We start from the raw sequence: 25,237 nt of genomic DNA on the forward strand, positions 1-25,237 counted from the left end.
CTATGCAAAATCACTGGATGTTTGTAACGCGCCAATGTAAACTCAGATTTTTTTATATAAATATGAACTTTATCAAACAAAACATACATGTATTGTGTAACATGAAGTCCTATGAGTGTCATCTGATGAAGATCATCAAAGGTTAGTGATTAATTTTATCTCTATTTGTGCTTTTTGTGACCCCTCTCTTTGGCTGGAAACATGGCTGTATTTTTCTGTGAGTTGGTGGTGACCTAACATAATCGTTTGTGGTGCTTTCGCTATAAAGCCTATTCGAAATCGGACACTGAGGTGGGATTAACAACAAGATTATCTTTAAAATGGTATGAAATACTTGTATGTATGAATTTTAATTATTGGATTTCTGTTGTTTTGAATTTGGCGCCCTGCACTTTCACTGGCTGTTGTCATATCGATCCCGTTAACGGGATTGCAGCCATAAGAAGTTTTAAGGGAAAGTGTGTTTATAACTGTGCTTAGTCCTGCAATGTTCACATTAAGCTATCTAATTTGCATAGCTTGTTCACCGTGGAACACAAAAGAGTCTAGGCAAGATGTCCCTGTGAGAGATGAAACGTGGTGCGCCTCGCAACACCTAGCTCACTCTCAGGGGAGAACTGCAAGCCCGCCAGAGCGAAACACAGACTCCCGATCTTGCAGGGTTAGGCGCAGTCCCCGAGCCCAAAGGCTGAGACCAAAGGCTAACTCGGAGGGTTCCGGTGGACAGACAAGTCACAGACAACTAGGACAAGCCCTCAGCGCCGCAATACTGGTCGACCAAACCGAGTATCGCCCAGTTTGGTACACTGTCAGAAGTAATTAAATACAAGGACAAAACCCAAACGAGATGGCAGAAGCCAAACCGAGTTGGGGGACAGCAGAGCATCCAGCTAGCTAGCTGCTCCAAGCTATTGAATTGCTGAGGGTATACTTCTGACAGAGATGCTAGCTAGCTAGCTGCTCCAAGCTATTGAATTACTGAGGGTATACTTCTGATAGAGATGCTAGCTAGCTAGCTACTCCAAGCTATTGAAAAGCTGAGGGTATACTTCTCCACTCATACACTCTAACATAGAGCTCTTACCAAGCGAATTCTCTCTAGAATGAGCCAAAAAAAAATAAGAGGTGGAAGTAGTGCGGCAGCAGCTATTTATGGGTGTTAGCCACAGCACTACCTGGTACATGGGACTAATCTGAAATTCGTACTCGGAATGTATCCTGTCGCACGGAAGGATACCATATTGGAGTGATCCTATGTAGTGCTACTGAGATCTGTCAGGCTTGATCTCCCATCCTCACGTTCTTAGTGGAGGAGAGATTGACTTCATCACTGCTTGTATTTATGAGAGGTATTGACATGTTGAATGAACCGAGCTGTCTGTTTAAACTACTGGCACACAGCTCAGACACCCATGCATACCCCACAAGACATGTCACCAGAGGTCTCTTCACAGTCCCCAAGTCCAGAACAGACTATGGGAGGTGCACAGTACTACATAGAGCCATGACTACATGGAACTCTATTCCACAGTACTACATAGAGCCATGACTACATGGAACTCTATTCCACAGTACAACATAGAGCCATGACTACATGGAACTCTATTCCACAGTACTACATAAAGCCATGACTACACAGAACTCTATTCCACAGTACAACATAGAGCCATGACTACATGGAACTCTATTCCACAGTACAACATAGAGCCATGACTACATGGAACTCTATTCCACAGTACTACATAGAGCCATGACTACATGGAACTCTATTCCACAGTACTACATAGAGCCATGACTACATGGAACTCTATTCCACAGTACTACATAGAGCCATGACTACATGGAACTCTATTCCACAGTACTACATAGAGCCATGACTACACGGAACTCTATTCCACAGTACTACATAGAGCCATGACTACATGGAACTCTATTCCACAGTACCACATAGAGCCATGACTACATGGAACTCTATTCCACATCAAGTAACTGATGCAACAGGAGAATCAGATTTAAAAAGCAGATACAAATACCTACTGAACAGCAGGGACTGTGAAGCAACACAAACGTAGGCACAGACACATGTATACACACACGATAACATATGCACTATACACACATGTACACATAGATTTTGCTGTGTAGATATGTGGTAGTGGTGGAGTAGGGGCCTGAGGACACACAGTGTGTTGTAGATATGTGGTAGTGGTGGAGTAGGGGCCTGAGGGGAACACAGTGTGTTGTAGATATGTGGTAGTGGTGGAGTAGGGGCCTGAGGGGAACACAGTGTGTTGTAGATATGTGGTAGTGGTGGAGTAGGGGCCTGAGGACACACAGTCTGAATGTTTTGTAATGTTTTTAAAATTGTAGAAACTGCATTAATTTTGCCGGACCCCACAAAGAGTAGGCAGCAGCTACAAATACAAATTATTGTATACAAATACAATACAATAAATACAAATAATTTATTCAGAGGAAGACCCTAAAAAGGGCCAGACTCCAGCCACCCAAGTCATAGACTGTTCTCTCTGCTATGGCAAGCGGTACCGGTGCACCAAGTCTGGAACCAACAGGATCTGAACAGCTTCTACCCCCAAGTCATAAGACTGATAAATAGTCTGAATGGCTATTGGTTAACTACTTAACTATCTACACTGACCCTTTATGCACAAACTATTTTGACTCATGCTGCTGTTACTGTTTATTATCTGTTCTGTTGCCTAGTTACTTTACAACTACCTATGTGTACATATCTACCTCAATTACCTCGTACCCTTGCACATTGACTCAGTAGCCCATGCATAGAGCCAAGTTACATCAGAATGTACATCACCCTGGACTGTATAACAATAACATCAGAATGTACACTACTGTTCAAAAGTTTGGGGTCACTTTGAAATATCCTTGTTTTTGAAAGAAAAGCTAATTTTTTTTGTCCATTAAAATATCATCAAATTGATCAGAAATACAGTGTGGACATTGTTAATGTTGTAAATGACTATTTGTTACTGTAATTTAATTATGCCAATGTGCTTTCTAAGATTTATTGTTAGCATAAAATAGACGCAGACCAGTCTTTCAATAATAGTTAATAGAATTTATTCTCCGAGCGCGCTCCCACTTAAACACGTGCAGCAGTTTATATACAGATCATGACGTCATTTCACTGCTTTAACAGAATCCCCTCCTCTCGACCGGGACAAAGTAAGGTGAAAAGTTCATTCTAACTTACTAACACACTCCCAGATAACTTTTGACCCCTCAACATTATCGATCACCACTGAACTGACAGTTTTAATTAACAGAAAACTTAGGAATGCACTCACTGCTTTATCTAAAAACCCCAGAGCTAAGTTTCTGTAGGTTCAACGTTAGGTTAACGACCTTATTTGTTTACACAGTCCCCAACCCATTCATTTCTTCCTAGTTGGAATGGTGTTCATTAACTTTAATTACTCCTTGTCCGTGTCACACAATCCCTTCTTATGAACTCATATTGTTAATCAGATATAATAAAACAGAGTATAAGTTTACTTAGTTACAATTCCATTTCAAATGATTTGTTCAGTCATTTAATCATAATTTCCCAACACTATTGTAGCTGGAAACGGCTGTTTTTTATGGAATATCTACATAGGCGTACAGAGGCCCATTATCAGCAACCATCACTCCTGTGTTCTAATGGCACGTTGTGTTAGCTAATCCACGTTTATCATTTTATAAGGCTAACTGATCATTAGAAAACCCTTTTGCATTTATGTTAGCACAGCTGAAAGCTGTTCTGATTAAATTAAGCAATTTTCTTTTTATTGGCCAGTCTGAGATACGGCTTTTTCTTTGCAACTCTCTTGGCTTATGCATGGGGTACCATTACTGAGTAATGATAACGGCTCTATGGGGTACCATTACTGAGTAATGATAACGGCTCTATGGGGTACCATTACTGAGTAATGATAACGGCTCTATGGGGTACCAGTACTGAGTAATGATAACGGCTCTATGGGGTACCAGTACTGAGTAATGATAACGGCTCTATGGGGTACCAGTACTGAGTAATGATAACAGCTCTATGGGGTACCAGTACTGAGTAATGATAACGGCTCTATGGGGTACCAGTACTGAGTAATGATAACAGCTCTATGGGGTACCAGTACTGAGTAATGATAACAGCTCTATGGGGTACCAGTACTGAGTAATGATAACGGCTCTATGGGGTACCAGTACTGAGTAATGATAACGGCTCTATGGGGTACCAGTACTGAGTAATGATAACGGCTCTATGGGGTACCAGTACTGAGTAATGATAACGGCTCTATGGGGTACCAGTACTGAGTAATGATAACGGCTCTATGGGGTACCAGTACTGAGTAATGTGCAGGGGTACAAGGTAATTAAGTCATATACATAAAGCTATATAAATATACATAGCACTAAGTACTCTGTATGGTTCTACACAACAGTTGTCTCACAGTATTGCCTCATTACCATCACACTGAACAACATGACCAATTATTGTGTATTAGACATCAAGTCACACAAGAACTGGGAAGTCACAGAGTAGAGCAGGGGTATTAAACTCATTCCATGGAGGGCCTAGTGTCTACAGGTTTTTATTTTTTTCCTTCAATTAAGATCTAGACAACCAGGTGAGGGGAGTTCCTTACTGAGACCTAGACGACCAGGTGAGGGGAGTTCCTTACTGAGACCTAGACGACCAGGTGAGGGGAGTTCCTTACTGAGACCTAGACGACCAGGTGAGGGGAGTTCCTTACTGAGACCTAGACAACCAGGTGAGGGGAGTTCCTTACTAATTAGTGACCTTAATTTGTCCATCAAGTACAAGGGAAGAGCGAAAACCCACCGACACTCGGCCCTCCATGGAATGAGTTTGACACGATGTGTTGAACAGGAAGTGAGAATAGAACAGGAAGTGAAATAAAGAGCGTTGGCTGTTATAGCTCCACCGTCAAGGAAAGTCTCTGTGAATGTGTAAAAATAGGAAAATTACTACAATGGGTATAACTCATCTAGATTGTCCTCTCTGTATAAACAAATATGGCTCAATTTATAACACAATGACAGACCAATGCCAACACCAAATTCTGATGTTAAAGAATTGATACTTTCAAAGTGACACTGATCCAGAAGAACTGGACATGTGATGTAAATTGATATAAAACTCTTTGTTTTAAATGGTTCAGAGTGAACTATTTGAAATGTTTAGAAAGTTTACTCGTATTGAATACACCTCAAATCTTACTTCATACATCCAATGACTCCTTATCAAAGATGGTGGATAAATAAGAGGCGTTTTCATTTACATTTTAGTCATTTAGTAGATGGTCTTATCCAGAACGACTTACAGTCAGTACATTCATCTGCAGATAGCTAGGTGGGACAAGCACATATCACAGTCATAGAAAGTACATTTTTTCTCAATAACGTTGCTGTCAGTAGAGTCAGAGCTAGAAGGGGGGTGGGGGGTCAAGTGCTGGTTAAGTAGGGTTTCAGACATTTTCGGAAGATGGGCAGGGACTCTGCTGACCTAGTTTCAGGGGGAAGATGGGCAGGGACTCTGCTGTCCTAGTTCCAGGGGGAAGATGGGAAGGGACTCTGATGTCCTAGCATCTGGGGGAAGATGGGCAGGGACTCTGCTGTCCTAGCATCAGGGGGAAGATAGACAGGGACTCTGATGTCCTAGCTTCAGGGGGAAGATGGACAGGGACTCTGATGTCCTAGCTTCAGGGGGAAGATGGACAGGGACTCTGATGTCCTAGCTCCAGGGGGAAGATGGACAGGGACTCTGATGTCCTAGCATCAGGGGGAAGATGGGCAGGGACTCTGATGTCCTAGCTCCAGGGGGAAGATGGACAGGGACTTTGCTGTCCTAGCTCCAGGGGGAAGATGGACAGGGTCTCTGATGTCCTAGCATCAGGGGGAAGATGGGCAGGGACTCTGCTGTCCTAGCTCCAGGTGGAAGATGGACAGGGACTCTGCTGTCCTAGCTCCAGGGGGAAGATGGACAGGGTCTCTGATGTCCTAGCATCAGGGGGAAGATGGGCAGGGACTCTGCTGTCCTAGCTCCAGGTGGAAGATGGACAGGGACTCTGCTGTCCTAGCTTATTTTCCACCATAATTTGCAAATAAATTCATTACAAATCCTACAATGTGATTTCCTGGATTTTTTTCTTCTAATTTTGTCTGTCATAGTTGAAGTGTACCTATGATGAAAATTACAGGCCTCTCTCATCTTTTTAAGTGGGAGAACTTGCACAATTGGTGGCTGACTAAATACTTTTTTGCCCCACTGTAACTAGGACATGTGACATCCTGGCAAATTTGAGAAAAAACACTTTATATCAGAGTTCTCAGGCGGTTGATGTGTAGGCCGTCATTGTAAATAAGAATTTGTTCTTAACTGACTTGCCTAGTTAAATAAAGGTAAAATAAAAAAAATGTAAAAAAGTTGGCTATGCATATTCATGACATAGGCTAGTGGCATAGTAGCATCTCTCTCCATTGAATTCAGGCGGTTGACGTCAAAAACCCTTATTGAATATTCAAAAAAGTATTACAATAATCAGATATATCCACCAATCCAAAGAAAGGATAGGCGGGAAGTAGTGTGTCGTCAGTGCTGCTTTGTGGACAACGACTCCCATTGGGCGGAGAGACATGTATCTGGTCAAGGCTTCATAATTCATAAAGGTCATGTTAGTGACCGCTGTTAACTCACACAACAAAATGTAGAGCTAAGATGTCCTGCATTAACCTCAGACCTTATTTTCAGCTTATTCTTTCCCAATACATTTTTCCCATGGGGATGACTGAACGAACCAGAGGTAACTAATTTCTACATTTTAGGACTACAAGCTGGTGAGCTCTATGTCTGGGACACTGAAGTGAGAGAGGGAACAACTAGCTCTGGTCTGTCCCATCTGGTTTATAAACTCAGCAAAAAAAGAAATGTCCCTTTTTCAGGACCCTGTCTTTCAAAGATAATTCATAAAAATCCAAATAACTTCACAGATCTTCATTGTAAAGGGTTTAAACACTGTTTCCCAAACACATTTTGTTCAGGTACACATTATTCCCTTTCTGCTAGCCACATGTCTGTGGAACTTCAGTTTATGTCTCGGTCTCAGTTGTATATTTACACATGTTAAGTATGCTGAAAATAAACGCAGTTGACAGTGAGAGTACGTTTCTTTTTTTGTTGTTGCTGAGTTTGTCTATGATCCCATCCCGCCCAGACCATAAAGAAATAGCCAGCGAGATGACTATCCCTGGGGGCTCCTCCTCCACCGGGCGGGGACAATAAGCAGAGCGGCCCAACCAGGATCTACGGCCTCTTCCTCTATCACGCCATTGGCTCTTGAAGCTGAAATTGTACCAATAGGAATGTAACAGCGAATCCGTGGCCAGACGACTGACGGATAGCGCCTCTGTGAAATAGAATGAACATGTATCTAACTGTGTTGTTGTTGTTGTTGACTTTATATGGTGTCCCTTCAACCGGACAAAAGAAAAAGGAGGTATAGATATTATTCTTAGCGCACGGTGACATAATCATCACACTGCAAGCATCGTAAACTTACTAAATCGCTAACGTTAGCTCATGGGTCTAGCTAGCTAGCTATTAACTTTTAGCCAGGAACCGGTTAGCTAGTTAGTTTGTATCGTAGAAATGCTACAGATATAGCTATCTAGATACTTGTAATAACTAACAAATCACTTATTGACATGGCTATGTTCTATTTGGTCGAAAAATGTTAACCTTCCTGCAGCTATAATCCGCATCTACTAAACTGTTAGCACTTCCGGGTCAGGAAGGCGCCCTCTTTTGGCGCTAGCTAGGAAGTAGAGACTTTCTCTCTGTGAGGGTGGGCTAGTTGATGAACTGGGCTGGTATAAGACCCTAACCTCTCTCTGCCTCCAGGCCCTGCTCTCTGAGAGGGGGGCTAGTTGATGAAGTGGGCTGGTATAAGACCCTAACCTCTCTCTCCCTCCAGACCCTGCTCTCTGAGAGGGGGGCTAGTTGATGAACTGGGCTGGTATAAGACCCTAACCTCTCTCTGCCTCCAGACCCTGCTCTCTGAGAGGGGGGCTAGTTGATGAAGTGGGCTGGTATAAGACCCTAACCTCTCTCTCCCTCCAGACCCTGCTCTCTGAGAGGGGGGGCTAGTTGATGAACTGGGCTGGTATAAGACCCTAACCACTCTCTCCCTCCAGGCCCTGCTCTCTGAGAGGGGGGGCTAGTTGATGAACTGGGCTGGTATAAGACCCTAACCACTCTCTCCCTCCAGGCCCTGCTCTCTGAGAGGGGGGGCTAGTTGATGAACTGGGCTGGTATAAGACCCTAACCACTCTCTCCCTCCAGGCCCTGCTCTCTGAGAGGGGGGGCTAGTTGATGAACTGGGCTGGTATAAGACTCTAACCTCTTCTCTCTCCCTCCAGACCCTGCTCTCTGAGAGGGGGGGCTAGTTGATGAACTGGGCTGGTATAAGACCCTAACCTCTTATCTCTCCCTCCAGACTCTGCTCTCTGAGAAGGTAGGTCAGTTGATGGACTGGACAGGGAGAAGAGCTGTGATCCGTATGAACGGGGAGAAGTTCCGTCGCTTTGTGAAGGCTCCTCCCAGGAACTACTCTGTGGTCATCATGTTCACCGCCCTGCAGCCACAGAGACAGTGTGGTGTCTGCAAGTAAGTTCGCTACAGATTGTGACACCACGTAATGAGATTTAAACAAAGATTTTTGGTATCCATTACTTGGGAGTTATCGGGTGGGTAATGTTTGGTGTAGCGCAGGGGATTTTCGACCAACCATAGCTTGGCAATACTGTCTTCGTCCTCATTTAGTGGAAACAGGAGTGTCATAAAAGGTCTGTGTCCGTTTTAATTGTGAAAATAAATACATGATTTGTTCCATGGAGTAATTCTACAATGTGTACACCGCCATGTTGTCCATTTCAAGTCTTCTCTCATTGAGACAGGTGGGTGTTCAGCCCAAAGTGATGCATGTCAGGATACTGAGAGAACACTTCAAATAGACAACATGACAGAGTACTTCATAGAGCAAAAAATGTGTTTCTTTTCTCAATTCAGACAAACCTGTCTGCAAGTAACAGCCACAGAGACTGTCTAGTCTGCCAGTCAGTAACAGAGACTGTGTCTAGTCTGCCATTCAGTAACAGAGACTGTCTAGTCTGCCAGTCAGTAACAGAGGCTGTATCTAGTCTGCCAGTCAGTAACAGAGACTGTGTCTAGTCTGCCAGTCAGTAACAGAGACTGTTTGTAGTCTGCCAGTCAGTAACAGAGACTGCGTCTAGTCTGCCAGTCAGTAACAGACTGTGTCTAGTCTGCCAGTCAGTAACAGAGACTGTCTAGTCTGCCAGTCAGTAACAGAGACTGTCTAGTCTGCCAGTCAGTAACAGACTGTGTCTAGTCTGCCAGTCAGTAACAGAGACTGCGTCTAGTCTGCCATTCAGTAGCATAGACTGTGTTTAGTCTGCCAGTCAGTAACAGAGACTGTGTCTAGTCTGCCAGTCAGTAACAGAGACTGTGTCTAGTCTGCCAGTCAGTAACAGAGACTGTGTCTAGTCTGCCAGTCAGTAACAGAGACTGTGTCTAGTCTGCCAGTCAGTAACAGAGACTGTGTCTAGTCTGCCAGTCAGTAACAGAGACTGTGTCTAGTCTGCCTGTCAGTAACAGAGACTGTGTCTAGCCTGCCAGTCAGTAACAGAGACTGTGTGTAGTCTGCCAGTCAGTAACAGAGACTGTCTAGTCTGCCAGTCAGTAACAGAGACTGTGTCTAGTCTGCCAGTCAGCAACAGAGACTGTGTCTAGTCTGCCTGTCAGTAACAGAGACTGTGTGTAGTCTGCCAGTCATTAACAGAGACTGCGTCTAGTCTGCCAGTCAGTAACAGAGACTGTGTCTAGTCTGCCAGTCAGTAACAGAGACTGTCTAGTCTGCCAGTCAGTAACAAAAGACTGTCTAGTCTGCCAGTCAGTAACAGAGACTGTGTCTAGTCTGCCAGTCAGTAATAGAGACTGCGTCTAGTCTGCCATTCAGTAACATAGACTGTGTCTAGTCTGCCAGTCAGTAACAGACTGTGTCTAGTCTGCCAGTCAGTAACAGAGACTGTGTCTAGTCTGCCAGTCAGTAACAGAGACTGTGTCTAGTCTGCCAGTCAGTAACAGAGACTGTGTCTAGTCTGCCAGTCAGTAACAGAGACTGCGTCTAGTCTGCCAGTCAGTAACAGAGACTGTGTCTAGTCTGCCAGTCAGTAACAGAGACTGTGTCTAGTCTGCCAGTCAGTTACAGAGACTGTGTCTAGTCTGCCAGTCAGTAACAGAGACTGTGTCTAGTCTGCCAGTCAGTAACAGAGACTGTCTAGTCTGCCAGTCAGTAACAGAGACTGTGTCTAGTCTGCCAGTCAGTAACAGAGACTGTGTCTAGTCTGCCAGTCAGTAACAGAGACTGTGTCTAGTCTGCCTGTCAGTAACAGAGACTGTGTCTAGTCTGCCAGTCAGTAACAGAGACTGTGTCTAGTCCGCCTGTCAGTAACAGAGACTGTGTCTAGTCTGCCAGTCAGTAACAGAGACTGTGTCTAGTCTGCCAGTCAGTAACAGAGACTGTGTCTAGTCTGCCAGTCAGTAACAGAGACTGTGTCTAGTCTGCCAGTCAGTAACAGAGACTTTGTCTAGTCTGCCAGTCAGTAACTGTTGAAGGAATTTAATTCCTCTGTTTTATTTCCCAATCAATATTAAACACTCTGTCAATGCATAAGGGTTTGTAAGACCCTTATTTTATAAGAATGGACAGAGCCCCGGTCTTAAAAGTCAAGTAACAGCCTTTAATTCAAGAGAGTACTCCCTTCATACACATTTTACCACAGGTTATAAACTGAAAATGACGTCAGCGTTTTCTAAATGTTCTATCTCCTCTTGACACTGGTAGAAAGGCCCTATAGATCTCAAGCCTTCCCTCCTCGCCTAGAGCCAAGGTCAGTCAGTGTAGATAAGCATTCTAGACAGTCTGGAGATAGTCCGTCCCTGCCATCTGGAGATAGTTCATTCATTTGTACCAAGGAACAGACCATCATTGTTCTAAACTCTTGACTACATTATATCCTTTACAGGGAGCAAGAGAGAAAATTCATTCATGTACAGTAACATAACAGTATTCGGATTGTTCAGTCCTGATTGAAATGTATACATAATTAGTCATCATTGATAAAAATTCCCTTAACAGTAACAGAGACTGTGTCTAGTCTGCCAGTAAGGTGTCACATGTTAGTTTTACACATGGTTGGGGTCAAATACATGTCATATTATTTGTTTATGGTATGATTTATTCAGCTTGCACTATTCTATTAGTTCCATTGTCCTTGACACACTAAATCATTGGTATCTGAAATATTGAAAGGTATTTGACATGCTGTGTGTTTCCACCCCCACTACAGACAGGCTGACGAGGAGTACCAGATCCTAGCTAATTCCTGGCGTTACTCCACTGCCTTCACCAACAAGGTCTTCTTCGCTACCGTCGACTTTGATGAAGGATCTGACGTCTTTCAGATGGTATAACTCTTCTATCTCTTTTAGTTTATTTAACCCTTCACATGTTATTTAGAACCGGCCTGTCTCCCTGACTGTTATAACCGGCCTGTCTCCCTGACTGTTATAACCGGCCTGTCTCCCTGACTGTTATAACCGGCCTGTCTCCCTGACTGTTATAACCGGCCTGTCTCCCTGACTGTTATAACCGGCCTGTCTCCCTGACTGTTATAACCGGCCTGTCTCCCTGACTGTTATAACCGGCCTGTCTCCCTGACTGCTAGAACCGGCCTGTCTCCCTGACTGCTAGAACCGGCCTGTCTCCCTGACTGCTAGAACCGGCCTGTCTCCCTGACTGTTAGAACCGGCCTGTCTCCCTGACTGTTATAACCGGCCTGTCTCCCTGACTGCTAGAACCGGCCTGTCTCCCTGACTGTTATAACCGGCCTGTCTCCCTTACTGTTAGAACCGGCCTCTCTCCCTGACTGTTATAACCGGCCTGTCTCCCTGACTGCTAGAACCGGCCTGCCTCCCTGACTGTTAAAACCGGCCTGTCTCCCTGACTGCTAGAACCGGCCTGCCTCCCTGACTGTTAGAACCGGCCTGTCTCGCTGACTGCTAGAACCAGCCTGTCTCCCTGACTGCTAGAACCGGCCTGCCTCCCTGACTGTTAGAACTGGCCTGTCTCCCTGACCGCTAGAACCGGCCTGTCTCCCTGACCGTTAGAACCGGCCTGTCTCCCTGACTGTTAAAACCGGCCTGTCTCCCTGACCGTTAGAACCGGCCTGTCTCCCTGACCGTTAAAACCGGCCTGTCTCCCAGACTTTTAGAACCGGCCTGTCTCCCTGACCGTTAGAACCGGCCTGTCTCCCTGACTGCTAGAACCGGACTGTCTCCCTGACTGCTAGAACCGGCCTGTCTCCCAGACTGCTAGAACCGGCCTGTCTCCCTGACATTTAGAACCGGCCTGTCTCCCTGACTGTTAGAATCAAATCAAATCAAATTGATTTATATAGCCCTTCTTACATCAGCTGATATCTCAAAGTGCTGTACAGAAACCCAGCCTAAAACCCCAAACAGCAAGCAATGCAGGTGTAGAAGCACGGTGGCTAGGAAAAACTCCCTAGAAAGGCCAGAACCTAGGAAGAAACCTAGAGAGGAACCAGGCTCTGAGGGGTGGCCAGTCCTCTTCTGGCTGTGCCGGGTGGAGATTATAACAGAACATGGCCAAGATGTTCAAAGTTCATAGATGACCAGCATGGTCAAATAATAATAATCACAGTAGTTGTCGAGGGTGCAGCAAGTCAGCAGTAAATGAAGGAGTAAATGTCAGTTGGCTTTTCATAGCCGATCATTCAGAGTATCTCTGCCGCTCCTGCTGTCTCTAGAGAGTTGAAAACAGCAGGTCTGGGACAGGTAGCACGTCCGGTGAACAGGCCAGGGTTCCATAGCTGCGACAGCAAGGAGTCATCATGCCAGGTAGTCCTGAGGCATGGTCCTAGGGCTCAGGTTCTCCGAAAGAGAGAAAGAAAGAAAGAGAGAATTAGAGGGAGCATACTTAAATTCACACAGGACACCGGATAAGACAGGAGAAATACTCCAGATATAACAGACTGACCTTAGCCCCCCGACACATAAACTACTGCAGCATAAATACTGGAGGTTGAGACAGGAGGGGTCAGGAGACTCTGTGGCCCCATCCGATGATACCCCCAGGCAGGGCCAAACAGGCAGGATATAACCCCACCCACTTTGCCAAAGCACAGCCCCCACACCACTAGAGGGATATCTTCAACCACCAACTTACCATCCTGAGACAAGGCCGAGTATAGCCCACAAAGATCTCCGCCACGGCACAACTCAAGGGGGGCGCCAACCCAGACAGGAAGACTCAGACCCAGTCTCAACCCACTCAACCCAGACTCAACCCACTCAAGTGACGCACCTCTCCTAGGGACGGCATGGAAGAGCACCAGTAAGCCAGTGACTCAGTCCCTGTAATAGGGTTAAAGGCAGAGAATCACAGTGGAGAGAGGGGAACCGGCCAGGCAGAGACAGCAAGGGCGGTTCGTTGCTCCAGAGCCTTTCCGTTCACCTTCACACTCCTGGTCCAGACTGCACTCAATCATATGACCCACTGAAGAGATGAGTCTTCAGTAAAGACAGAGTTTGCGTCTCTGACATGGGTAGACAGACCATTCCGTAAAATTTGAGCTCTATAGGAGAAATCCCTGCCTCCAGCTGTTTTCTTAAAAATTCTAGGGACAATTAGGAGGCCTGTGTCTTGTGACCGTAGCGTACGTGTAGGTATGTACGGCAGGACCAAATCAGAGAGATAGGTAGGAGCAAGCCCATGTAATGCTTTGTAGGTTAGCAGTAAAACCTTGAAATCAGCCCTTGCCTTGACAGGAAGCCAGTGTAGGGAGGCTAGCACTGGAGTAATATGATCAAAATGTTTGGTTCTAGTCAGGATTCTAGCAGCCGTGTTTAGCACTAACTGAAGTTTATTTAGTGCTTTATCCGGGTAGCCCGAAAGTAGAGCATTGCAGTAGTCTAACCTAGAAGTAACAAAAGCATGGATACATTTTTCTGCATCATTTTTGGACAGAAAGTTTCAGATTTTTGCAATGTTACTTAGATGGAAAAAAGCTGTCCTTGAAACATTCTTGATATGTTCGTCAAAACAGAGATCAGGATCCAGAGTAACCCTGAGGTCCTTCACAGTTTTATTTGAGACGACTGTACAACCATCAAGATTAATTGTCAGATCCAACAGAAGATCTCTTTGTTTCTTGGGACCTAGAACTAGCATCTCTGTTTTGTCTGAGTTTAAATTTGTTGCCATCCACTTCCTTATGTCTGAAACACAGGCTTCTAGCGAGGGCAATTTTGGGGCTTCACCATGTTTCATTGAAATGTACACGCATAGCAGTGAAAGTTAACATTATGTTTCCGAATGACATCCCCAAGAGGTAAAATTATATAGTGAAAACAATAGTGGTCCTAAAACGGAACCTTGAGGAACACCGACATTTACAGTTGATTTGTCAGAGGACAAACCATCCACAGAGACAAACTAATATCTTTCCGACAGCTAAGATCTCAACCAGACCAGAACTTGTCCATGTAGACCAATTTGGGTTTCCAATCTCTCCAAAAGATTGTGGTGATCAATGGTATCAAAAGCAGTTCTAAGTTCTAGGAGCACGAGGACAGATGCAGAGCCTCAGTCTGGCGCCATTAAAAGGACATTTACCGCCTTCACAAGTGCAGTCTTAGTGCTATGATGGGGTCTAAAACCAGACTGAAGTATAGTAGTAGTTATATACACTGCTCAAAAAATAAAGGGAACACTTAAATGTTAAATGTCTTAAATGTTACTGTTAAGGGAACACTGATGTTTTGGTCACTTTTGAATGCTGGCGGTGCTTTCACTCTAGTGGTAGCATGAGACGGAGTCTACAACCCACACAAGTGGCTCAGGTAGTGCAGCTCATCTAGGATGGCACATCAATGTGAGCTGTGACAAGAAGGTTTGCTGTGTCTGTCAGCGTAGTGTCCAGAGCATGGAGGCGCTACCAGGAGACAGGCCAGTACATCAGGAGACGTGGAGGAGGCCGTAGGAGGGCAACAACCCAGCAGCAGGACCGCTACCTCCGCCTTTGTGCAAGGAGGAGCACTGCCAGATCCCTGCAAAATGACCTCCAGCAGGCCACAAATGTGCATGTGTCTGCTCAAACGGTCAGAAACAGACTCCATGAGGGTGGTATGAGGGCCCAACGTCCACAGGTGGGGGTTGTGCTTACAGCCCAACACCGTGCAGGACGTTTGGCATTTGCCAGAGAACACCAAGATTGGCAAATTCGCCACTGGCGCCCTGTGCTCTTCACAGATAAAAGCAGGTTCACACTGAGCACATGTGACAGACGTGACAGTCTGGAGACGCCGTGGAGAACGTTCTGCTGCCTGCAACATCCTCCAGCATGACCGGTTTGGCGGTGGGTCAGTCATGGTGTGGGGTGGTATTTCTTTAGGGGGTCGCACAGCCCTCCATGTGCTCGCCAGAGGTAGCCTTACTGCCATTAGGTACCGAGATGAGATCCTCAGACCCCTTGTGAGACATTAGCTGGTGCGGTTGGCCCTGGGTTCCTCCTAATGCAAGACAATGCTAGACCTCATGTGGCTGGAGTGTGTCAGCAGTTCCTGCAAGAGGAAGGCATTGATGCTATGGACTGGCCCGCCCGTTCCCAGACCTGAATCCAATCGAGCACATCTAGGACATCATGTCTCGCTCCATCCACCAACACCACAGACTGTCCAGGAGTTGGCGGATGCTTTAGTCCAGGTCTGGGAGGAGATCCCTCAGGAGACCATCCGCCACCTCATCAGGAGCATGCCCAGGGAGGTAGGGAGGTCATACAGGCATGTGGAGGCCACACACACTACTGAGCCTCATTTTGACTTGTTTTAAGGACATTACATCAAAGTTGGATCAGCCTGTAGTGTGGTTTTCCACTTTAATTTTGAGTGTGACTCCAAATCCAGACCTCCATGGTTTGATAAATTTGATTTCCATTGATAACTTCTGTGTGATTTTGTTGTCAGCACATTCAACTATGTAAAGACAAAAGTATTTGATAAGAATATTTCATTCATTCAGATCTAGGATGTGTTATTTTAGTGTTCCCTTTATTTTTTTGAGCAGTGTATATGTTATTTGTGTATATAGTAGTAGTTATATATATATATATATATTTATATATCTGTCTTATTTGTGTATATTGTAGTAGTTAAGTAGTATTTGTGTATATAGTAGTAGTTATATATCTGTGTTATTTGTGTATATAGTAGTAGTTAAGTAGTATTTGTGTATATAGTAGTATTTATAATCTGTGTTACTTGTGTATATAGTAGTAGTTAAGTAGTATTTGTGTATATAGTAGTATTTATAATCTGTGTTACTTGTGTATATAGTAGTAGTTAAGTAGTATTTGTGTATATAGTAGTATTTATAATCTGTGTTACTTGTGTATATAGTAGTAGTTAAGTAGTATTTGTGTATATAGCAGTAGTTATATATCTGTGTTATTTGTGTATATAGTAGAAGTTAAGTAGTATTTGTGTGTATATGGTAGTATTTATATATCTGTGTTATTTGTGTATATAGTAGTAGTTAAGTAGTATTTGTGTATATAGTAGTATTTATATATCTGTCTTTGTCTCCCCAGTTGAATATGAACTCGGCTCCCTCCTTCATCCACTTCCCTGCTAAAGGGAAGCCTAAGAAGTCTGACTCCTATGAGCTGCAGGTCAGAGGCTTCGCTGCAGAACAACTGGCCCGCTGGGTCGGGGACCGCACTGACGTACAGGTAGCCCCTCCTGACCTCTCACCTCTTCACCTTTCACTGATGTACAGGTAGCCCCTCCTGACCTCTCACCTCTTCACCTTTCACTGATGTACAGGTAGCCCCTCCTGACCTCTCACCTCTTCACCTTTCACTGATGTACAGGTAGCCCCTCCTGACCTCTCACCACTTCACCTTTCACTGATGTACAGGTAGCCCCTCCTGACCTCTCACCTCTTCACCTTTCACTGATGTACAGGTAGCCCCTCCTGACCTCTCACCACTTCACCTTTCACTGACGTACAGGTAGCCCCTCCTGACCTCTCACCTCTTCACCTTTCACTGATGTACAGGTAGCCCCTCCTGACCTCTCACCACTTCACCTTTCACTGACGTACAGGTAGCCCCTCCTGACCTCTCACCTCTTCACCTTTCACTGACGTACAGGTAGCCCCTCCTGACCTCTCACCTCTTCACCTTTCACTGATGTACAGGTAGCCCCTCCTGACCTCTCACCTCTTCACCTTTCACTGACGTACAGGTAGCCCCTCCTGACCTCTCACCTCTTCACCTTTCACTGATGTACAGGTAGCCCCTCCTGACCTCTCACCACTTCACCTTTCACTGACGTACAGGTAGCCCCTCCTGACCTCTCACCTCTTCACCTTTCACTGATGTACAGGTAGCCCCTCCTGACCTCTCACCTCTTCACCTTTCACTGACGTACAGGTAGCCCCTCCTGACCTCTCACCTCTTCACCTTTCACTGACGTACAGGTAGCCCCTCCTGACCTCTCACCTCTTCACCTTTCACTGACGTACAGGTAGCCCCTCCTGACCTCTCACCTCTTCACCTTTCACTGACGTACAGGTAGCCCCTCCTGACCTCTCACCACTTCACCTTTCACTGACGTACAGGTAGCCCCTCCTGACCTCTCACCTCTTCACCTTTCACTGACGTACAGGTAGCCCCTCCTGACCTCTCACCTCTTCACCTTTCACTGACGTACAGGTAGCCCCTCCTGACCTCTCACCTCTTCACCTTTCACTGACGTACAGGTAGCCCCTCCTGACCTCTCACCACTTCACCTTTCACTGACTTACAGGTAGCCCCTCCTGACCTCTCACCTCTTCACCTTTCACTGACGTACAGGTAGCCCCTCCTGACCTCTCACCTCTTCACCTTTCACTGACGTACAGGTAGCCCCTCCTGACCTCTCACCTCTTCACCTTTCACTGACGTACAGGTAGCCCCTCCTGACCTCTCACCTCTTCACCTTTCACTGACGTACAGGTAGCCCCTCCTGACCTCTCACCTCTTCACCTTTCACTGACGTACAGGTAGCCCCTCCTGACCTCTCACCTCTTCACCTTTCACTGACGTACAGGTAGCCCCTCCTGACCTCTCACCTCTTCACCTTTCACTGACGTACAGGTAGCCCCTCCTGACCTCTCACCTCTTCACCTTTCACTGATGTACAGGTAGCCCCTCCTGACCTCTCACCTCTTCACCTTTCACTGACGTACAGGTAGCCCCTCCTGACCTCTCACCTCTTCACCTTTCACTGACGTACAGGTAGCCCCTCCTGACCTCTCACCTCTTCACCTTTCACTGACGTACAGGTAGCCCCTCCTGACCTCTCACCTCTTCACCTTTCACTGACGTACAGGTAGCCCCTCCTGACCTCTCACCTCTTCACCTTTCACTGACGTACAGGTAGCCCCTCCTGACCTCTCACCTCTTCACCTTTCACTGACGTACAGGTAGCCCCTCCTGACCTCTCACCTCTTCACCTTTCACTGACGTACAGGTAGCCCCTCCTGACCTCTCACCTCTTCACCTTTCACTGACGTACAGGTAGCCCCTCCTGACCTCTCACCTCTTCACCTTTCACTGACGTACAGGTAGCCCCTCCTGACCTCTCACCTCTTCACCTTTCACTGATGTACAGGTAGCCCCTCCTGACCTCTCACCTCTTCACCTTTCACTGACGTACAGGTAGCCCCTCCTGACCTCTCACCTCTTCACCTTTCACTGATGTACAGGTAGCCCCTCCTGACCTCTCACCTCTTCACCTTTCACTGACGTACAGGTAGCCCCTCCTGACCTCTCACCTCTTCACCTTTCACTGACGTACAGGTAGCCCCTCCTGACCTCTCACCTCTTCACCTTTCACTGATGTACAGGTAGCCCCTCCTGACCTCTCACCTCTTCACCTTTCACTGACGTACAGGTAGCCCCTCCTGACCTCTCACCTCTTCACCTTTCACTGACGTACAGGTAGCCCCTCCTGACCTCTCACCTTTCAACTCTGCGTAGTGTATTAGTCTGTGTTGATATGTATAGATGTGGGTGATCAGGCTGACTGTGTGTCTCTCTCTCTGTGTAGATCCGTGTGATACGTCCTCCTAGCTATGCGGGGCCGTTGATGCTGGGATTCCTGCTGGCAGTGATAGGAGGACTGGCTTACCTCCGCAGAAACAACCTGGAATTCCTCTACAACAAGAACGTCTGGGCCTTCTCTGCTCTGGTAGGAACACACTGGTTCATTATGTAGCTGAGAATCAAAGTTATGGATGAATAAGTGTTGAGTCATTGTCAACGGTGTGTGTTCTCTCTAGTGTTTCTGCCTGATCATGACTTCAGGTCAGATGTGGAACCACATTAGAGGACCTCCCTACGCCCACAAGAACCCCACCACTGGACAAGTGGTACGTCCCTCTCTCTCTCTATAGATATCTCTTAACCCCACCACTAGACAAGTGGTACGTCCCTCTCTCTCTCTATAGATATCTCTTAACATAACCCCACCACTAGACAAGTGATACGTCCCTCTCTCTCTCTATAGATATCTCTTAACATAACCCCACCACTAGACAAGTGGTACGTCCCTCTCTCTCTCTATAGATATCTCTTAACCCCACCACTAGACAAGTGGTACGCCCCTCTCTCTCTCTATAGATATCTCTTAACCCCACCACTAGACAAGTGGTACGTCCCTCTCTCTCTCTATAGATATCTCTTAACCCCACCACTAGACAAGTGGTACGTCTCTCTCTCTCTCTATAGATATCTCTTAACATAACCCCACCACTAGACAAGTGGTACGCCCCTCTCTCTCTCTATAGATATCTCTTAACATAACCCCACCACTAGACAAGTGGTACGTCCCTCTCTCTCTCTATAGATATCTCTTAACATAACCCCACCACTAGACAAGTGGTACGTCCCTCTCTCTCTCTATAGATATCTCTTAACATAACCCCACCACTAGACAAGTGGTACGTCCCTCTCTCTCTCTATAGATATCTCTTAACATAACCCCACCACTAGACAAGTGGTACGTCCCTCTCTCTCTCTATAGATATCTCTTAACCCCACCACTAGACAAGTGGTACGTCCCTCTCTCTCTATAGATATCTCTTAACATAACCCCACTAGACAAGTGGTACGTCCCTCTCTCTCTCTATAGATATCTCTTAACATAACCCCACCACTAGACAAGTGGTACGTCCCTCTCTCTCTCTATAGATATCTCTTAACCCCACCACTAGACAAGTGGTACGTCCCTCTCTCTCTCTATAGATATCTCTTAACCCCACCACTAGACAAGTGGTACGTCCCTCTCTCTCTCTATAGATATCTCTTAACCCCACCACTAGACAAGTGGTACATCCCTCTCTCTCTCTATAGATATCTCTTAACATAACCCCACTAGACAAGTGGTACGTCCCTCTCTCTCTCTATAGATATCTCTTAACATAACCCCACCACTAGACAAGTGGTACGTCCCTCTCTCTCTCTATAGATATCTCTTAACCCCACCACTAGACAAGTGGTACGTCCCTCTCTCTCTCTATAGATATCTCTTAACCCCACCACTAGACAAGTGGTACGTCCCTCTCTCTCTCTATAGATATCTCTTAACCCCACCACTAGACAAGTGGTACGTCCCTCTCTCTCTCTATAGATATCTCTTAACCCCACCACTAGACAAGTGGTACGTCCCTCTCTCTCTCTATAGATATCTCTTAACCCCACCACTAGACAAGTGGTACGTCCCTCTCTCTCTCTATAGATATCTCTTAACATAACCCCACCACTAGACAAGTGGTACGTCCCTCTCTCTCTCTATAGATATCTCTTAACATAACCCCACCACTGGACAAGTGGTACGCCCCTCTCTCTCTCTATAGATATCTCTTAACATAACCCCACCACTAGACAAGTGGTACGTCCCTCTCTCTCTCTATAGATATCTCTTAACCCCACCACTAGACAAGTGGTACGTCCCTCTCTCTCTCTATAGATATCTCTTAACATAACCCCACTAGACAAGTGGTACGTCTCTCTCTCTCTCTATAGATATCTCTTAACCCCACCACTAGACAAGTGGTACGTCCCTCTCTCTCTCTATAGATATCTCTTAACATAACCCCACCACTAGACAAGTGGTACGTCCCTCTCTCTCTCTATAGATATCTCTTAACATAACCCCACCACTAGACAAGTGGTACGTCCCTCTCTCTCTCTATAGATATCTCTTAACCCCACCACTAGACAAGTTGTACGTCCCTCTCTCTCTCTATAGATATCTCTTAACATAACCCCACCACTAGACAAGTGGTACGTCCCTCTCTCTCTCTATAGATATCTCTTAACCCCACCACTAGACAAGTGGTACGTCCCTCTCTCTCTCTATAGATATCTCTTAACCCCACCACTAGACAAGTGGTACGTCTCTCTCTCTCTCTATAGATATCTCTTAACCCCACCACTAGACAAGTGGTACGCCCCTCTCTCTCTCTATAGATATCTCTTAACATAACCCCACCACTAGACAAGTGGTACGTCCCTCTCTCTCTCTATAGATATCTCTTAACCCCACCACTAGACAAGTGGTACGTCCCTCTCTCTCTCTATAGATATCTCTTAACATAACCCCACCACTAGACAAGTGGTACGTCTCTCTCTCTCTCTATAGATATCTCTTAACATAACCCCACCACTAGACAAGTGGTACGTCCCTCTCTCTCTCTATAGATATCTCTTAACCCCACCACTAGACAAGTGGTACGTCCCTCTCTCTCTCTATAGATATCTCTTAACATAACCCCGCCACTAGACAAGTGGTACGTCCCTCTCTCTCTCTATAGATATCTCTTAACATAACCCCACCACTAGACAAGTGGTACGTCCCTCTCTCTCTCTATAGATATCTCTTAACATAACCCCACCACTAGACAAGTGGTACGTCCCTCTCTCTCTCTATAGATATCTCTTAACCCCACCACTAGACAAGTGGTACGTCCCTCTCTCTCTCTATAGATATCTCTTAACCCCACCACTAGACAAGTGGTACGCCCCTCTCTCTCTCTATAGATATCTCTTAACATAACCCCACCACTAGACAAGTGGTACGTCCCTCTCTCTCTCTATAGATATCTCTTAACATAACCCCACCACTAGACAAGTGGTACGTCCCTCTCTCTCTCTATAGATATCTCTTAACATAACCCCACCACTAGACAAGTGGTACGTCCCTCTCTCTCTCTATAGATATCTCTTAACCCCACCACTAGACAAGTGGTACGTCCCTCTCTCTCTCTATAGATATCTCTTAACCCCAACACTAGACAAGTGGTACGTCCCTCTCTCTCTCTATAGATATCTCTTAACCCCAACACTAGACAAGTGGTACGCCCCTCTCTCTCTCTATAGATATCTCTTAACATAACCCCACCACTAGACAAGTGGTACGTCCCTCTCTCTCTCTATAGATATCTCTTAACCCCAACACTAGACAAGTGGTACGCCCCTCTCTCTCTCTATAGATATCTCTTAACATAACCCCACCACTAGACAAGTGGTACGTCCCGCTCTCTCTCTATAGATATCTCTTAACCCCACCACTGGACAAGTGGTATTCCCCTCTCTCTCTCTATAGATATCTCTTAACCCCACCACTAGACAAGTGGTACGTCCCTCTCTCTCTCTATAGATATCTCTTAACCCCACCACTAGACAAGTGGTACGTCCCTCTCTCTCTCTATAGATATCTCTTAACCCCACCACTAGACAAGTGGTACGTCCCTCTCTCTCTCTATAGATATCTCTTAACCCCACCACTAGACAAGTGGTACGCCCCTCTCTCTCTCTATAGATATCTCTTAACATAACCCCACCACTAGACAAGTGGTACGTCCCTCTCTCTCTCTATAGATATCTCTTAACATAACCCCACCACTAGACAAGTGGTACGTCCCTCTCTCTCTCTATAGATATCTCTTAACCCCACCACTAGACAAGTGGTACGTCCCTCTCTCTCTCTATAGATATCTCTTAACATAACCCCACCACTAGACAAGTGGTACGTCCCTCTCTCTCTCTATAGATATCTCTTAACATAACCCCACTGCTGGACAAGTGGTACGTCCCTCTCTCTCTCTATAGATATCTCTTAACATAACCCCACCACTAGACAAGTGGTACGCCCCTCTCTCTCTCTATAGATATCTCTTAACCCCACCACTAGACAAGTGGTACGTCCCTCTCTCTCTCTATAGATATCTCTTAACCCCACCACTAGACAAGTGGTACGTCTCTCTCTCTCTCTATAGATATCTCTTAACATAACCCCACCACTAGACAAGTGGTACGCCCCTCTCTCTCTCTATAGATATCTCTTAACATAACCCCACCACTAGACAAGTGGTACGTCCCTCTCTCTCTCTATAGATATCTCTTAACATAACCCCACCACTAGACAAGTGGTACGTCCCTCTCTCTCTCTATAGATATCTCTTAACCCCACCACTAGACAAGTGGTACGTCCCTCTCTCTCTCTATAGATATCTCTTAACATAACCCCACCACTAGACAAGTGGTACGTCCCTCTCTCTCTCTATAGATATCTCTTAACCCCACCACTAGACAAGTGGTACGTCCCTCTCTCTCTCTATAGATATCTCTTAACCCCACCACTAGACAAGTGGTACGTCCCTCTCTCTCTCTATAGATATCTCTTAACATAACCCCACCACTAGACAAGTGGTACGTCCCTCTCTCTCTCTATAGATATCTCTTAACCCCACCACTAGACAAGTGGTACGCCCCTCTCTCTCTCTATAGATATCTCTTAACATAACCCCACCACTAGACAAGTGGTACGTCCCTCTCTCTCTCTATAGATATCTCTTAACATAACCCCACCACTGGACAAGTGGTACGCCCCTCTCTCTCTCTATAGATATCTCTTAACATAACCCCACCACTAGACAAGTGGTACGTCCCTCTCTCTCTCTATAGATATCTCTTAACCCCACCACTAGACAAGTGGTACGTCCCTCTCTCTCTCTATAGATATCTCTTAACCCCACCACTAGACAAGTGGTACGTCCCTCTCTCTCTCTATAGATATCTCTTAACCCCACCACTAGACAAGTGGTACGTCCCTCTCTCTCTCTATAGATATCTCTTAACCCCACCACTAGACAAGTGGTACGTCCCTCTCTCTCTCTATAGATATCTCTTAACATAACCCCACTAGACAAGTGGTACGTCCCTCTCTCTCTCTATAGATATCTCTTAACCCCACCACTAGACAAGTGGTACGTCCCTCTCTCTCTCTATAGATATCTCTTAACATAACCCCACCACTAGACAAGTGGTACGTCCCTCTCTCTCTCTATAGATATCTCTTAACCCCACCACTAGACAAGTGGTACGTCCCTCTCTCTCTCTATAGATATCTCTTAACATAACCCCACCACTAGACAAGTGGTACGTCCCTCTCTCTCTCTATAGATATCTCTTAACATAACCCCACCACTAGACAAGTGGTACGTCCCTCTCTCTCTCTATAGATATCTCTTAACCCCACCACTAGACAAGTGGTACGTCCCTCTCTCTCTCTATAGATATCTCTTAACCCCACCACTAGACAAGTGGTACGTCCCTCTCTCTCTCTATAGATATCTCTTAACCCCACCACTAGACAAGTGGTACGTCCCTCTCTCTCTCTATAGATATCTCTTAACATAACCCCACCACTAGACAAGTGGTACGTCTCTCTCTATAGATATCTCTTAACCCCACCACTAGACAAGTGGTACGTCCCTCTCTCTCTCTATAGATATCTCTTAACATAACCCCACCACTAGACAAGTGGTACGTCCCTCTCTCTCTCTATAGATATCTCTTAACCCCACCACTAGACAAGTGGTACGTCCCTCTCTCTCTCTATAGATATCTCTTAACATAACCCCACCACTAGACAAGTGGTACGTCCCTCTCTCTCTCTATAGATATCTCTTAACATAACCCCACTGCT

At 45.8% G+C, this 25,237-nt stretch overlaps 1 protein-coding gene across 3 annotated transcripts in view; it reads left to right on the plus strand.

Moving 5' to 3' along the window:
* The first annotated feature begins 7,394 nt into the window (after positions 1-7,394).
* Positions 7,395-25,237, plus strand: part of LOC139366605 (dolichyl-diphosphooligosaccharide--protein glycosyltransferase subunit MAGT1-like) — a 41,885-nt gene continuing 24,042 nt past the window's right edge. For 2 of the 3 annotated variants that reach the window (XR_011626781.1, XM_071104289.1), the window contains exons 1-6: positions 7,410-7,535; positions 8,535-8,704; positions 11,467-11,584; positions 16,789-16,929; positions 19,295-19,435; positions 19,527-19,616. Coding sequence is in view for 2 of the 3 variants with exons in the window: in XM_071104289.1 (XP_070960390.1) it covers positions 7,458-7,535; positions 8,535-8,704; positions 11,467-11,584; positions 16,789-16,929; positions 19,295-19,435; positions 19,527-19,616 (738 nt within the window). In the remaining variant the exon portion in view is untranslated. Of the gene's footprint in view, positions 7,536-8,534; positions 8,705-11,466; positions 11,585-16,788; positions 16,930-19,294; positions 19,436-19,526; positions 19,617-25,237 lie in introns of all 3 variants that reach the window. The other variant, XM_071104290.1, reaches the window with a different exon arrangement.

Source organism: Oncorhynchus clarkii, chromosome 14 (assembly GCF_045791955.1).
Source record: "Oncorhynchus clarkii lewisi isolate Uvic-CL-2024 chromosome 14, UVic_Ocla_1.0, whole genome shotgun sequence".
Lineage (NCBI taxonomy): Eukaryota > Metazoa > Chordata > Actinopteri > Salmoniformes > Salmonidae > Oncorhynchus > Oncorhynchus clarkii.